This window comes from Metarhizium album (genome assembly GCF_000804445.1).
Source record: "Metarhizium album ARSEF 1941 chromosome Unknown scaffold_1, whole genome shotgun sequence".
NCBI lineage: Eukaryota > Fungi > Ascomycota > Sordariomycetes > Hypocreales > Clavicipitaceae > Metarhizium > Metarhizium album.
The window spans coordinates 3,054,579-3,069,300 of NW_024467575.1; the positions used below are offsets into that span (position 1 = coordinate 3,054,579).

Genomic DNA, 14,722 nt, shown 5'->3' on the forward strand with positions numbered 1-14,722 from the left:
CACCAAGTTCTCTTGCCCAAGTCTCGCCTTCCCCCGGAACAAACCAACTTGGGCCCGATTCCATCCTCACAAGCGGCACTACATAACCAGTGCTTTCGAGTACATCCATCTCCTCCGAATTCTGTACCCCAGCAGGCCGCCAGCCATGTTCGACGACGAAAACCTCTCCATCTACGACGAGATCGAAATCGAAGACATGACCTTTGACGAATCCCTCCAGCTATACCACTACCCGTGCCCCTGCGGCGACCGCTTCCAGATCGCGCTGGACGACTTACGCGACGAGCAGGACATTGCTGTCTGTCCCAGCTGCAGCCTAATGGTCCGCGTCATCTTCGACCTGGTGAGACCTGACCCCCCAAACCACGGGTATACCTTTGATTCTAGACGAACGGGTTTCCCGCCACGCCCTTGACACAGCCAGTTGCGCCTGGATGCTAATCTCGGCCCAGGACGATTTGCCTAAACCGCCGCCCGCCGGCAGCGCGGCCCAAGCCCCCCCCATCGCTGCCTAGAAGGACGGTTGGTGTGTAAGACAGGGACCCCTGGAGTCACATAGACGGAAGCATCGCACCCAGCCGCCAAAGCCTTCGTCGACCAAGTTACTCGGGGGACAAAAAGCCCCAACGTGCTGTGCTGGCCGCGCGAAATGCGCCGAGTCGAGTCATCTCATTGCGCCAATGCAGTGTACCATGGGCCACGGCACAGCAGAGGTAACACGCGTCGGGCAAGCCCCCAGGGAACACAGATAATGCACAGGGGCCAAGGGCGCCCTCTTGGCATCGAAATCTCTGTCCATCCCGGGCGAGACCCGCTCCTCCTCTTCACCCCTCGGAGCTTTTCTTCGACCCGTGGAGTGACTGATGAGATGAGAACTATGCTCGAGCACAGGTTCTGCACGGCCTGCAGTACGATGCTTGCCATTGACATTGGCGAGAATGCAAAAAGGTGCCGGAAGCTCCTCGTCGAGCGCGTCCGTCTACATAGAATGGTTACCGTCGTGTACATCATGTGCAGAAGTTTGCACTGGTTTTCCAACTATTCTCGGGAAATGGAAGCCGGGGCGGCCTGCCACCGAGCAGTTTTGGGATGCCTGCATCACATGTTAAAGTCGGGTCGAGGATTCATCAAGGGATTCATCATGCTTCGCTGCTACGCATACTACACAATCCCCCGTCTTTTACAGTCCTCGCTTCTCGGAGGCTATCAAGTGATTGAATGCTATTGTATTAATTCCTGCCGGAATGAGCAGTATCTTGATAGAACCACCAGACTCTAATACTAAGTGCTGGTGTCCCGGTAATGTGGTATCTCTATCTATAAACGCCGGACCCGCCTGGAGCGTTGTCTAAATGAACGCTTGTGCGTTTGCTGCGAAATCACTCCTCTGCCGCCGCCGCCCGTTTGTCTGCCGCTGCCACATTGAAGACGCAGACCACGACCCAAAGGATGTACAAATAAATAATACAAATACGCGTGCCCGCACGACTCGCTACAGCAAGTGCGCGCGCGCACAGTGCCCGCCCGATAGCGTCGTCGTGTAGAATCATTAGTTCGTATGCCAAGATGGTTGTTCTCCCTCAACGTAAAGAGCTCCATGAATTATTACCGATTCCTCCTGTACCCATCGCCGTACGAATAATATAGTTGGAAAGAGGGTGCAAACGGCTCGCGATTATAACATGACAAGACCCATGATGCAAAATCCCAGAAGACCAGCCATGGAAGCTTGCATCTGCTGTGGAATGGCGCCTCCAGTCAGCTCTGCCGTGTGCGACGTGGTGGTATTGGGAGTCGTGGCGGGTGAGGTTGCCGTAGTAAAAGGAGCTAATCAAGTGTTAGGATGCTGTGCGATGCAGTACAATGGTCCTTGCGCCGGAGATGCTATCAAGGCAGAGTAACACGATAAGGGGGACATACTGGTTGCGTTGGCAGACGGTACGAGTCTCAAGCTAGTACCGCTCTCAAGGGCAGCCGGTATGCTTGTTGGTCTGCCCAATGGCGTCTCGATCGATATCAAAGTACTTTGGGCGATGAAGGGCTCTCCTGATGAAGCCGCAATGGCGACAGACGCAGCGACAAGCGCGCCCAGGTTCTGGCCGATCCGCATCGTGATTGACGATGAAGCGTCTCGAGACAGAAATTGTTGAATGCTATCCGGGTAGGCCAATCTCGAAAATGGTAGAAGCTGACGGATCGAAGCTCGTGATGGGCTATGTTCTGAAGGACAGGAAGAGAGCAGCCGCCAAGAACCGAGCTGATGGGCCTGGTATGCTGCTCTCGCCACGTCGTATGTATGAAGAAAAAAAAGCTGACGGTGATAGAAGTGTCTCGGAGTTGATTCTTTAAGGTGACCGATGTGAACGGGGTAGAGTGACGCGTACGGAGCAGCGAGTATTGACCGTAGCACGCGCACACGACGTGGGTGGGAGGCGACGACGCTGACGATGCAGGAGCCGAGATATAACAAAAGAGCACCGGCCCAACAAAACAACTACGTAGGTCGTTTACAGGGCTGACATGGACGCTTCTCCACGAAGCTTGGTATTGCGATGCAAGGTGGACAGGAAGTGGGCAGGGCGGTCGATGTACCCATATAATGCCGAGCTCGAGACGGGGAAAGAAGCAACGTGAATTGGGCAGGTGGTACGGAGCAATGTCAACAAGTGGTTTTGAAAAATGGTGCGTTATCTCTGGTATCGAGAATGTTGGAGAAAATCAGACAGCTTCGAGAGTTGCATGCAGGTGGGGAAGGGGGGATGCGGACAGGGAAGAAGCTTGGGGGGAGTGCGTGGCCACCCACGGAGTACGGAGTACGGCGTACGCAGCAGGGAGTACGGAGAGTATCGAGTACCGGAAGTTGCCTGGCTTGCCCACTACTTTGGAAGTACGGAGCACTCCGCGTCAAGGGGACAGAGGTTAAAGGAGAAGGCGAGTGGGGTGAGGGAAAAATGATGCACATAAAAGTGGCGCCCAAGAAAATTGAAAGTGCTGATTTTCGCTGCAGTAAGTGGTCACAGGCAAATGACGAGTGGTGGTGAGTCGCAAGTGGCTGCTAGAACCGTCGCGGTACTCCGTACAACCCCGGACGAGGCGCCGTCGCACAGTTTTGTGTGCCTACTCAAGTACCTACTACTTGGAAGTAACCATGTACCCCGTACATGTATGTGCTGTACGGAGTACTGTATTACGACATGTGGACGTAGAAGAAGCGTCCCGCGCCTTGCCCGTGACGGGCACCTCATCTGGGTGCCGTCGACGGCACCGCATTCTATTCTGCGCTTGTGCTGTCTTGCAATCTCTGATGCAGTCCGATTTTTTCCCCCCTCCCATCCCCAACAAAGAAACAAACAAACAAACAAACAAAGGCTCGGCCAGCACGAGTCGCTAGTGGCGATGAGATCCAGTCGAGGAGGCGTGATGGAGACGTGAACGTTGGCGTTGACTCGGGTTGTTGCTTCAGCGAGCCAACGCTAAGTGGCTTGCACTTGGTCGCAACTGGGCCATGGGCTTGGGTACTTCGATCCTTCGTACCTTGTCCCCGGGCTGCGGCGGCTGCTTGGTGGGTGAGCCCGAAGCAGGGTACATGGAATCGATGTGGTCATGGCCCCCTCCCCCCGATCTGGCTGACACAGATTGGCAGTGCAAGTACGGAGTACGCAGTACGGAGTAGCCTCGTCTCGTCTTTCGTCCTCTCCTTTGTGATCCCACTTCGGCCTTGCGCTTGCATCCATTGGCCTTGGTGCCTGTCTCGCCGCATGCGTGTTGTTGAACCGCTCAGCTCACTGCAGGAGCTTGCAGGAGCTTGCAGGAGCGGGAAGGGCAGGCTTTGCCTCAGGCAGAACTCGGAGAGAATTGTGTCTGGGCCTGGGGTACGCCACGACGGACGGTCCGTCGTGGTCGCAACACCGGTTGACCGCTGCGGAAAAGCACCTCCTCACAATGCCTGATGCCTGCTCGCACATCTTCTGGTTTCGCTGCGGCCATTGGTGGCCTTCGCGGCTCTTTGCCCCGTCGCCCGGTCGCCCGGTCGCCCGGTCGCTCCTGCCCTTGCACGAAAGCTGACAAGCCAGCAGTAAACAACCATTGAAGCGGCCCTTGTCCATGTCATGACGGTTACCAAGCAGAGCAGATGTTGTCTGGTTGTTTCGACTGTGGCTCTGTACTCCGTACTCCGTATCTGACTGTATACTTAGTATTTGGTCCATCGCTCGTCACCATTCTTAGCTGTTCGTTCCTGACCAAACTCTGGTTGCGGCCCACGCATGACCTCCATTGTAAGCGTTGACACTCCCCCCACAGGACGGGCTTGCAATCAAAGGTCTGCATCACGTTGACCATACACAGCAGGGATCGCCCGAGAGCAACGGTAGCAGTCTGCGTAGTTACGTACGATACTTGGTTGAGGTGCAGACACGAATGGATCAAACGGCACATGGCAACGGGCCACGGCTCAGCTGCTACCAACTACCGAGCCACTGCATGTATGGATCAAGGCAGGACGAGGACTCCCAACAATCATCGCTTGAGTGGGTGTCATCAACGGTTGACGGGCGCGGAGAATTGCAACCACGGCCGTGGGACGTTTTGCCGGGTACAACAACTGCTGCCGCCAAAACGGCAGCCACCATTGCCCTCCGTTTGCTGGGCTGGCTGGCAATGGAATTGGCGAAATTTCTCCACCCACGAATCATTGATTACAGTCGGAGCATCCCGGAAATGCGGAAATGACGCTTATCTCGCCTGTATGGGTCTGTGGCCAATTGCAAACTTCAACCTAACGAACAAGCCTTGTCTAGAACAGACCACTTGGAGTGGCAGACAAAGCTCGCCCTAACAAGGAGAGCGAAGCTTTCCTGTTCCAGACCTCCAGAAAGCTTAGCCTTGTCTTTGACCCAGCACAGTTGTCAGTACTAGTAATCGTGCCCGCCCCACTTTATGTGGTTCGGCTAGCAAAAGCCCTCACCACCAAAGGTGGTGCTCGACAGCAAGGCGGGCCGGACACCAAGGCGGGCCAATTTTCAACCTAATAACGCTATTAACCTCTTCGCCTATAATGTACACCCTTCTCGTCCCAAATTTCTAGTAGATCTAGTACAGAATCCAGACGCCATTTACGTGCCTTTTTAGCTGCTTCAAAAAACGTCCTCTTGGCGTGGTTGTGGCGCCTTTTGTCGGCTGCCTCAACAACCCGACGAGCAGTATCAAGGCGGTCATTCTCGTTTTGCTTGACCATCTCACGCGCGTTATCCACAGAAAGAACGCCACCAGTTTGTAGGGCGTGATATTTATGAGCTCTACGTCGCTGTGATAGTAATTGAGCTGCTTTTGTACGCCCAAGGTCTCTCTTCGTCTGTATAAGCTCAGTAGCTGCAATAAGAGAGCCGCGGATAAAACGACTGATATTGCGTGCAAACTCAGGCTCAAGGGATGTATCGTCTTCTAATACCTCCCCTAGCTTGTTGGCAACCTTATTTATCTGCCTGAGTGTTGTGGGCGTCTCAAAGTCGGAAGAGTTGTTGTGATATAACGGCGGCGGCGATGGTGTTGATGTGTAAATTGCAGCTCGTTGTTCAAGGGCCTCAATTACAGGCTGTGGATTGTAGGGTGAAATTCCAGTTTTTCGAAAGGCTGTGAGAATAGTAGTAGTCTTGAAAGCTTGTTTTCGTACAGCTTGAATGCAAGCAAGGAATTCAATCTTTGTAATATTCAACACGCCGTCTCGAACAATGATATCCAACGCCTTTGCATGATAATGCTTTAGTGGCTGAAATATCACAACATCAAGAGGTTGAAGGATGTGTGTAAGGTGCGAGGGCAACGCAAAGGGAATTATATCGTGCTGTTCGCAGTATTCAACGAATTCAATTGTATGGTGTGATCCGTGGCCATCTAGGATTAAAAGGCGATATCTGCCTATTGGCGTTGCAAATTCCTGAAAATGCTGTATCCAAGCAACTGCAATTTCGTCATTCGTAAAGCCGGTTGGTGAGACTGTTATTTTGGTATTAGCTTCAAGCTCCTTTATCCGATACCAGGACTCCATGTGTTTTTGCCCTGTAAGGATAAGAAAGGCAGGAATAACTTTGCCGCCAGCAGAAATGCATTCTATTGCTGTTGCAGTCTCCCTGTTTTCTGGCATTGAAAATAGATGCGCTCTTCTTCGCTTTGTAACAACTAAATGGTCCTTTCCCATTCCAATACGAAAGCCAGTCTCATCCATATTCCAGATATCTTCAGGAGGGACTCCGTACTGCTGAATAGCCTCTTTAAGCTTGTTGTAATAAGAAAGAGCTCTTGTCACATCTTCTGAAGCTTTTCGACTTGAATCAATCTTTTTTTGAAGACCTTTATGATAGTGATGCCGCTGGATAAAGCGTGTAGTCCATCGCGTTCCAACTTGCCTAGGCGGGGCAGTTGTACACAAGGCATCGTTGACCCTGTCCTTGTCCTGTCTCGAATCAATTCCTTTGCCCGTGGTTGGTTCCATTGTTGCTACTCTGTAATATCCGTCCATCTTGATGCTATTCTCAATTTAATCCAGGCCACTGAAGGAATGAAGTATCGGTACGAATGAAGTCTGGGCTTCTTGGACGGCTTACCATCGTACAAAGGCTGTTGGCGCATTTTCTGGCCGTCGATCTGAGGAGCCCACGTCAGGCTACCGACTTGGTACTTTTCAGGCCCAGCCGAGTCACGACTCACGAAACAAGGCGTTTGGCGTCAGTACATGGATATAGATACGGATTTAGTACGGAGCAATATGGGGCCCAAACTATTCTTGCACACATCACTGCATTGCAGGAACCTAGCACTAGCAGGGACACGGTCCGCTCAACCCAGTGGAGTTTGGCTGGTTCCTCGGCACGGCGACGGTGTGTCCGCAAATCTTCCACTAAAGCCAGACGGAGGGCATGGCTTGACAGATGGATGGCGACGCCCAAAACTCAAGGAAAGGGAAGTTAGCTCCCCTCCACAGGAGGGGAGAGGTTGTCACAGAACAGGATCAACGCGTCTCGAGGCAACCGTGCTGCACGAGCTTGCACAAGAGCCCATGTACACGATTATCGACGTGGTGTTTCATACGGAGGCAATACGAAAGCACACACAGAGCATCCATCGTCAAGCAACCCGCCGGGAAATCTGGCCGGTGGCGAATCTCCCCGAGCGGTTTTCAAGAACGGCAAGGAGAAAAAAAAAGCAAAATTTCTTGGCGTTCTGCAGGCTGGTTGGTGGCGCCAACTCTTCAAAGTTGCTCGCCATTCCACAAGGTCTGCCCCAGACAACACGTGCGCAAGAACTTCATCAGAACGGACTATAGAGTTGCACGTAGCTGCAAACAGCAGGGAACGGTCAAACCATCAAGGCAAAGTTGGGCCAAATCCCCGAGTTGGCCGTGTCTCATGCTGGTGGTCAAAGGGAGTCGAGAGACAAAACGCGCGAATGAAAACGGCTGGGTTGACAGCTTACCGGAATCCTTTTCAGGCTCAGCCCTTTGTCAGCCATCTTCAAATCGTTGTTCATCGATACAATTGTGCGGCATTGGCGGCAGGAAATAAATGACGAATAGAGCAACCTGGTATAATCAGTTGATGACCCTCAACGTCGCAAGTTCGTCTCGACGCATCGCTTGAACTCGCACTCGCACTAGTAAAGTCGGTCGCTGCAAATTGGCTGCCGTTTTCGATGAAGCAGCGCCCATCCTACAAAACTTGATGCCATGGCGGCCTCTACGATTGGAGCTGTACTTTTTGTTGCAATCCAGCAAGTCAGCGTAACCACAGCCGTCGCTTATTCGCATGTCGCAGCTGGCTGCCAGCATGGACCAGACAACTTCGTCATTGTGCGATCATGCAGATGGCTGCTCGGCAAACACAAAACCAGCTTGGCGAGTCGATCTGGCATCTTCCCTACCATCATAACCTCGTCGCGGCTTTCAATGTGTCGCTGGCTTGTGTCGCAGGGGCACACTCTATAATGAAGGACCTTGCACCACCATCGTGTCGTACTGTCCACTGTCCAATACGGACTGAAGCAGATGAACCGACCAATGGGCCCTTGGGGATTGACCCCCTCCTGCTGGTCTCAAAATATGTTGCTCAGCCACGACTCACGACTCACTGGCCGCTTTTTCGTCCTCCTGTTTCGCATCGTTGCATGCCGTGTATCATCATGGTGGGCAGGTTCTTGCGTTATCAGTCAGCTCTGGGCACTTGTCTTCTACCTGACCTGCGGATGCAGACTTGTCGGCCGAGTGAAGCACGAGCGGAAGCGTGTCCTGAGCGATGCGTGCGGCTGTAATTGTCGACTACCGCGCATCTCGTGAGGGTGTTGAATTGCAAATATCGTGCATCCCGCATATGTACCTTTGGCATTGTGACAGTATGCAAGCACGCCGTTTTATCTTTGAGAGTGCCAACGACAAGACGACCTGGTTGACATGTCACGACAAATGCTTGCCCTGGTCTCGTCTCTCGAGGTGCTCCGGAATAACTCCGTACCGAGTCGTCTGAATGCCTTGTGGCGCACACGTCACAGACAACGTCATTTACGTCAACATGTAAACAGTAAAACGTCACGTCTATCTGCTTTACCGTCTTTTGCCATCCCAGTCGTCCCCGCAGCTTTAACGAATAGCCAGCAGCCCCATCCATCGTCATAATTCCTACACATCGACATTCTCGAAAAAAAAGGTCGGCACCCCGGGCACGGCATTCTCCGCCGTCGGTGCCGTGATATCGACCTCCTGACCATCTGCCAGCTTCACGCCCTTCTTGCCGCCTTCCTCTACGACCAACACATCACACTCCACCAGGCCAGCAGTCTTCTTCAAGCCGGGCAGCATCTGTGCCAGCGTCTCCTTTTCATTGAATGCAAGCTTCTGCTCCAGAACCACGCCGGGGGATTCGCCTGACTGCAGACGCTTTTTCAACGTCTGCGCAAAGGGCATCGCTTTTTTCATTTCGCCCATCTTGGCAATCCTCCCATTCAGCTCCTTGTCGTTGACCGACTTTGTAGCAGGATCCCACATTTCCTTCAGCAGGTCGATGTACTTGGCCTGCCAGGCAGGGAACTTGTCCGACATGTAAATGGTCAGCTTCTTGGGGCGTTTGGGGTCGAAAGACGTCTCCTTGCCCTTGGCCTTTTTCTTCAGCTGCAGTCCCTCGGCCGAGTTGACGTTGGACGCTGTGTTGCGCACGTAATCTCGTTTGGCCGACAGCGCCGCGTCGACCGGAGGCACGCTGGGGAAGGCAGCCTTGTGGATGGTGCTGGGCTTCTTGAGGACTTCTAGCCATATGTATTCGGACCAGTGGGGGGCGATGACGGCCATCAGGAGGGCCTGCATCTCCATGTACTTGAAGACCAAGTCCTTGTGCATTTTGATGCCGCCGGCGGCGCAGGCCTCGCGATAAAAGTCACGGGCGCCCGTTAATTCGTAGAGGGCCGCCTTCAGGGCCAGCTTGTAGTTCGTCTGGGCATATTGCTCGACGGCCTCGCGCGCGACGCCGTTCATTTCGTTGAGGAACAGCGCGTCCTGGAAGGTGTTGGTTCCACCGGAGCGCAGCTCAGCTTCCTCCCGGACCATTTCTTCACACCACTCGCGCAAGTTGAACAGGCGCAGGATGTTGTTGTCGGCAACGTCCTCTTCGAAGTTGGCATCCGACACTCCGTCACCGGCGTCGGCAATGGCGATGCGCGAGGCATCGGCGCCGTACTTTTCGACCAGGTCGCGCAGGGTCATGAAGTTGCCAGTGCTCTTGGCCATCTTCTCTCCGTTGAGCATCAGATGACCATTGGCCCGGATACCTCGAGGCCAGTACTCCGGGGGGAAGATGGCCAGGTGGATGTACAAGAAGAAGGTCAAGTGGTTGGGTATCAAGTCTTTACCGGAGCTTCGCACATCCAGGGGGTAAAAGTACTCAAACTCCCGGCGCATGCTTTCCAATGTGGCCTGCGGGATCTTGGACGTGTTCAGGATTTTATCGCTCAAGTCGCGACGACAGAACAAGTAGTCCCAGACATCGTCCGTCATCTGTTCGGGAGCAACGTTGCCAAGGCCCTTCTCACGTCCATACAAGTCACCGTGCAACCAGTGACACACGGTGTAGTAGGCCATGTAGATGGTGGAATCGCTCAAGCTCTCAACCAGAAATTGAGGATCCCAGGGCAGCTTTGATCCCAGGCCGTAGGTACGGGCGCAGGCCCACTGGTTCAGCCAGTTCAACACACCCTCGAAGCTGTGCCTGGTCTCGGGAGCCCAAGTGTTCAGGCCCTTGCCATCAGCGTTCTCAACCCATTTCAGAGCCGTCTGTCTCCATTTCTCCTCACCGTAATCCAGGTACCATTGGTCCATCAGAGCAACGATACAGTCATCGCCAGATCGAGAAACAACCTTTCGCTCGGGTTCAGAATAGGCGAATCCCTCGCCAGCGTCGATCAACTGGGCGCGAACTTTGGGTTTGGCACTCTCCACCTTTTCACCCTGAAAGTCGCCGACCTTCAAGACGCCCTGGTAGTAGCCCTCCTTGTATGCCAACTCCTTGGCCTCTTCCAGTTGCTTGGTGTCCTTGGGAGAAGCAATCTTCAACTTCTTGACCAAGAAAGGAGCGCACAAGTCGCCGTATGAGGGAGTTTCAATAATAGGAAAGATCTCCAACTCAGCCCATTCCTTCTTGATGCCGTAGTAATCGGCTTTTTTGGCCAAGTCGGTGACGGTGGCAAAGTCATCAGGACTGTCTGAGGGCACAGACGTGACGACACCAGTCCCTTTGGTGGGCAGGACAGTCTCCATGGGCAAGACGCGGACCCCTTCCTTGTGACATGACAGTGGTGCATTCACCAAACTTCCAACCATGTCAATGCCCTGGATTTCGCCGGCTTTCTCAACAACCCCTTCTCGGGCCAGAATGCCTTGGTACGCCATATTGCGAGCGGCTCTTTCTGTGACGACATAATATGAGTTCTCACCAGCCTTGAACAGACCATACGTGATCTTGGGTCCCACAAAGCAGCACGTCTGGCCATACATGGTCTCAGGTCTCAGAGTGGCCGGGACCAAGAAGATGTCGGCACTTTCAGGGACCTTTCCCTTGACAGCCTCTGCAGCCCTTGGCGACCATTCCAAGACTCTCAGCTTCAAAGCAGTGTACTCCTGTGGACCGACAGCCTCCCCTTCGGCACGGTCGTGATCCATGCAAGGCTGTCCATCCTTGATGGAGTAAATGGTATATCTCTTTCCGAACTTGATCTTGTTCAGCTCCTTCAAGCGATTCATTTGCCATCGGACAAAGGCGTCGTAGTAAGGGTTGGCGTCGGTCGTGATAAAGGACCTGCGCCAATCAATTCTGCAGCCAAAGCTAGTCAAGTCTCGTATCGCCAGAGGGGGAAAGAACTCGAGCCAGTGCTGAGGGTCAGCAAACCGATGAATTTCGTTTGTGGGAATACCAATCGCCTGCATAATCTGGAACTGGTACTTCATCTTGGCAGTTTTCGCCTTGGCTTTGCTCTTATTGGTAGTGAACTTGGTGACGTCCTCCTTGGTCTGGCTAGCGACTGCCGCAGTTGGCTCCTCGTCAACAGCATCACCCTCGTTCTCGTTGTAGCCAGAAAAGTCCTTGCCAAACTTTCCAATCTCGCTAATCAGCTTGTCGGCGCAGGCCTTGATAGGCATACCGGTGCAGTGGAAACCCATGGGGAACAGAGCACGTTTTCCCTGCATTCTCGCAACGCCAGCGGCAAACTCGACTTTGCTGGCCGAAAAGGTGTGACCGGCATGCAGAGTACCGTTCATGTACGGATATGCCATGCATCCAAAGAACTTGGGGATCCTTTCTCGTAGCTCGGAGGCGGAGACTGAGTGCAGGGGCACTTCAGAGGTCGTAGGGGCGTCGACTTCGAAGACCTTGTCATCTTGCCATTTTTGTTGGTACTTCTTCTCGATGACAACCAAGGAGTCTCGTTTTTCGGTCTGACAGGAGGGTTCGTCAGAATAAGCTACCGGCATGTGAAGAGACAGATGAGGCCGACATACCCCTTTCAATTCCTTGGTTTTAGAAATGGACAAGGCTTCCATGGCCTTGGGCACGGAATTTGTAGCCATGTTGCCAGTTCTGCAGGTGGTTGTCGATTACATCAGCATCGGGGATGATTTCGCAGCCAACAGCTAGAAGCACGGTATTTATTCTTGCCAGGAGGAATCTCTGCTTAACTCACTTGCGGGAAAGGATCGCTCCTTGCTCACTTTTGTTGGTTCGCGCGGGCAATCTTGCAGAATCGCATATGCTGTCCGTCCCGGTGGGAATTTTTTTTCGAGTCACCGACGGAGGGACTGAGAGGAGGGGTGGAAATCGCGGGGCACCAGTGACGGCAGGTTGGTGGGTGTGGCTGGTTGACCAGTACCAAATCCAGCGGCCTACGTACCTGTGGCTGCGTCCGTGTCGGGCTAGTGCCTTTGCCTGGAGACACACTGTGTACAGTCTTGGCGGAACAAACCATCACAGCAAACATGCAATGCGCACTGTATCGTGGCGAAGTCTTGCCAGTCAAGTGACCGACAGACCATGTTTGCCAACACACAGCGGCACACTGCGAGCAACATATGCCAAGTATCACATTGATTACTCCCAGAAATTTCTGCACAGAGGACCATCTATCGGACGGCCCGGGGATGAAACTACAAATCCCACCGTCGTCCGCGTCTTAAAGCCGCGCCGCGCCGCGCCGCCAACAAAATTCGCCTCGCTGCACCAGACAGAGGGTACACACAACCGACGGACGGACATAGAGACGACATCGAAACGAGCCCGCATCGGCAAATTGAAAAACGAGTCGAACCACCCTGCGCCGTCGTGTCCCCTGTACCCGCCCATAAACAAAAAGACATGTTTGCGGCATCGGCGAGACGACTAGCGCCGTCGGGCAGAGAGTCCCTCCCCAAGCAGGTGCCCTTCACCGTACTCAACAACCCGTACCAAGCGCGAAAAGTATGGCCTCCCAATTTCAAGGAGCTCAATCACGCACAACAACTGCGCTTCGAAAAAAAGTACAAGCGCAGAATATTTCTGGCTAGCAGGTCGCCGCGGTGGGAGAAGGGCATCAAGTTTGCGCAGCTGGCCACAATTGCAGGTGAGCCTGTTTCCTGCGCTTCCTGTTGCCAATGATGAAAAGCCTCGGGACCGAAAAGGAAAAGAAGAAGACTTGCTCACCAATGTTTGGAAGCTGCGCTCGTGTGGCTGCTCCAGTTCTCAGAGTTCGAATGGTGGGGGAAGCAATACAAGCCCTCCGAAGAGGTCTGCCGATTTTCCCTCCCCATCTTTTCTTCTTCTACGTGCCGTACGTCTGATGCATGGATTAGATGCGCCGTCACGCGCGCAATCTTTTTGGAGTTGTCGACCCGGAGAAGCGCCACGAACGACGACCGGATGCCCCGGAGCCACAGCTGCCGGCGCAACAGCCCGAATCTAAGTCCAGATAAGGCATTTCAAAATCATCATGTGCTTCCATTATCACCCACGGCGCTTAGCACCACAACAACACCCTCCCCCACCCTCCCGCGCAGTTTGGAATTACTTTATAAAGGTGGCCATGTACATTACCCGCCATGTATCATAGCCTCTTGGGCGTCGTAGTCATAGTTTGAAACCAAGTCACGTCAAGGTGGCCACCGATCAACGGCCGGCCCAGGCGAAGTTAGCACCCATGCCCAAGCCGGAACCAATTCCCGTGCTTCTTCCTTCGTTTACAGGCCTCTTTGCCACGGTGCCCTGTGCCCTGACCCCCGAGACTATGCGGTCCAGGTTTGTCTCTATGACTACGCCGCCAATGATCATTTCTGACAGCGTGGCATGTAATGTTTCGAAATTGAAGATGAGGTCGAGTTCGCAGACATTCTCAAACAGCTTGTCCAGGGCCTCGACATATACCTGGATCAAGTCGATCAAGGCGAGGGGCGACTCGGTAGAGGTGGATATTATGATGAAGTAGAGCGTCGCATAGTTGCGGTAAGTGACGAGGGACGGCACGTCATTCTGCTCCTTGGACGACGAGTGCGAGGTGCCAGACGCAGCCAGCAGAGGGGGCAGGGGCAAGAAGTTACAAGAGCCGTTTGGCCGGTTTGACACCAAGGCGAAGATTTCGGAAATCAGCCGCTGCTGGATGCTCGTCTCCTGTAGACATGTGGTCAGTAGTGGCATGTTGTGGCCGGCAACAGATGAGCGTGACATACCAGCTGCGTGTAGAACTTCGTGAGGCGCGGCTGACCCTGGCCATTGAAGACCAGAAAGGCATTGATCATGGTCGCAATTTCAGGCTGCCGATGTCGTCGGCGCAACGATGAAGGCAAGTTGCCCGCAGCCGGGTGAGAAGTTGAAGGACGACCGATTGATGACTAAGGCCATCTCCACGGGCTGTCGACTGGTAACGTTAACTGGCGGCACCTGAGCGCCCGGCCGCACGGCGCAACACGGAACCTCCAGCTCAGCGGCCAGCCAGACCACAGCTGCAGCTCGGGTGCCAGACGACGGAATGCGTGTGCCGTGCCCTGACGAGCTGTGCTGCATGCCGAATTGGCCTTCGCTCCGCTTTCTCCTCCCGAATCGCCTGCCATCTGCCCGTCTGCCCGTCTCAACTCTCCACGGACCGCGGACCAGTCCCACCGCCCTATCACTACGTGCGGGAACTGCATTCTCATCGAACCCCGAGCGTCCTTTCAAGCACCCATCAC

The 14,722-nt window shown here is 53.9% G+C and overlaps 6 protein-coding genes across 6 annotated transcripts; 2 read left to right on the forward strand and 4 right to left on the reverse strand.

Annotated features, from left to right (window-relative positions):
* Positions 1-145: 145 nt before the first annotated feature.
* On the forward strand, positions 146-515 carry MAM_00872 (diphthamide biosynthesis protein; the record flags this gene model as incomplete). The annotated part of the gene is made up of 2 exons (XM_040819671.1): positions 146-343; positions 453-515. The coding sequence occupies 2 exons, from the start codon at positions 146-148 to the stop codon at positions 513-515; spliced, it is 261 nt and encodes an 86-aa protein (XP_040682936.1).
* Positions 516-1,675: 1,160 nt separating this feature from the next.
* Positions 1,676-2,110, reverse strand: MAM_00873 (uncharacterized protein; the record flags this gene model as incomplete). The annotated part of the gene is made up of 2 exons (XM_040819672.1): positions 1,676-1,827; positions 1,921-2,110. The coding sequence occupies 2 exons, from the start codon at positions 2,108-2,110 to the stop codon at positions 1,676-1,678; spliced, it is 342 nt and encodes a 113-aa protein (XP_040682937.1).
* A 2,928-nt stretch (positions 2,111-5,038) lies between these two features.
* Positions 5,039-6,490, reverse strand: MAM_00874 (transposase; the record flags this gene model as incomplete). Its single annotated transcript, XM_040819673.1, has 1 exon — positions 5,039-6,490. One exon carries the CDS (start codon positions 6,488-6,490, stop codon positions 5,039-5,041), a length of 1,452 nt encoding a protein of 483 aa, XP_040682938.1.
* A 2,175-nt stretch (positions 6,491-8,665) lies between these two features.
* Positions 8,666-12,100, reverse strand: MAM_00875 (leucyl-tRNA synthetase; the record flags this gene model as incomplete). The annotated part of the gene is made up of 2 exons (XM_040819674.1): positions 8,666-11,968; positions 12,032-12,100. The coding sequence occupies 2 exons, from the start codon at positions 12,098-12,100 to the stop codon at positions 8,666-8,668; spliced, it is 3,372 nt and encodes a 1,123-aa protein (XP_040682939.1).
* A 781-nt stretch (positions 12,101-12,881) lies between these two features.
* On the forward strand, positions 12,882-13,474 carry MAM_00876 (uncharacterized protein; the record flags this gene model as incomplete). Its single annotated transcript, XM_040819675.1, has 3 exons — positions 12,882-13,125; positions 13,249-13,289; positions 13,355-13,474. The coding sequence occupies 3 exons, from the start codon at positions 12,882-12,884 to the stop codon at positions 13,472-13,474; spliced, it is 405 nt and encodes a 134-aa protein (XP_040682940.1).
* A 193-nt stretch (positions 13,475-13,667) lies between these two features.
* On the reverse strand, positions 13,668-14,293 carry MAM_00877 (AP-3 complex subunit sigma; the record flags this gene model as incomplete). Its single annotated transcript, XM_040819676.1, has 2 exons — positions 13,668-14,165; positions 14,225-14,293. 2 exons carry the CDS (start codon positions 14,291-14,293, stop codon positions 13,668-13,670), a joined length of 567 nt encoding a protein of 188 aa, XP_040682941.1.
* Between the last annotated feature and the right edge of the window lie 429 nt (positions 14,294-14,722).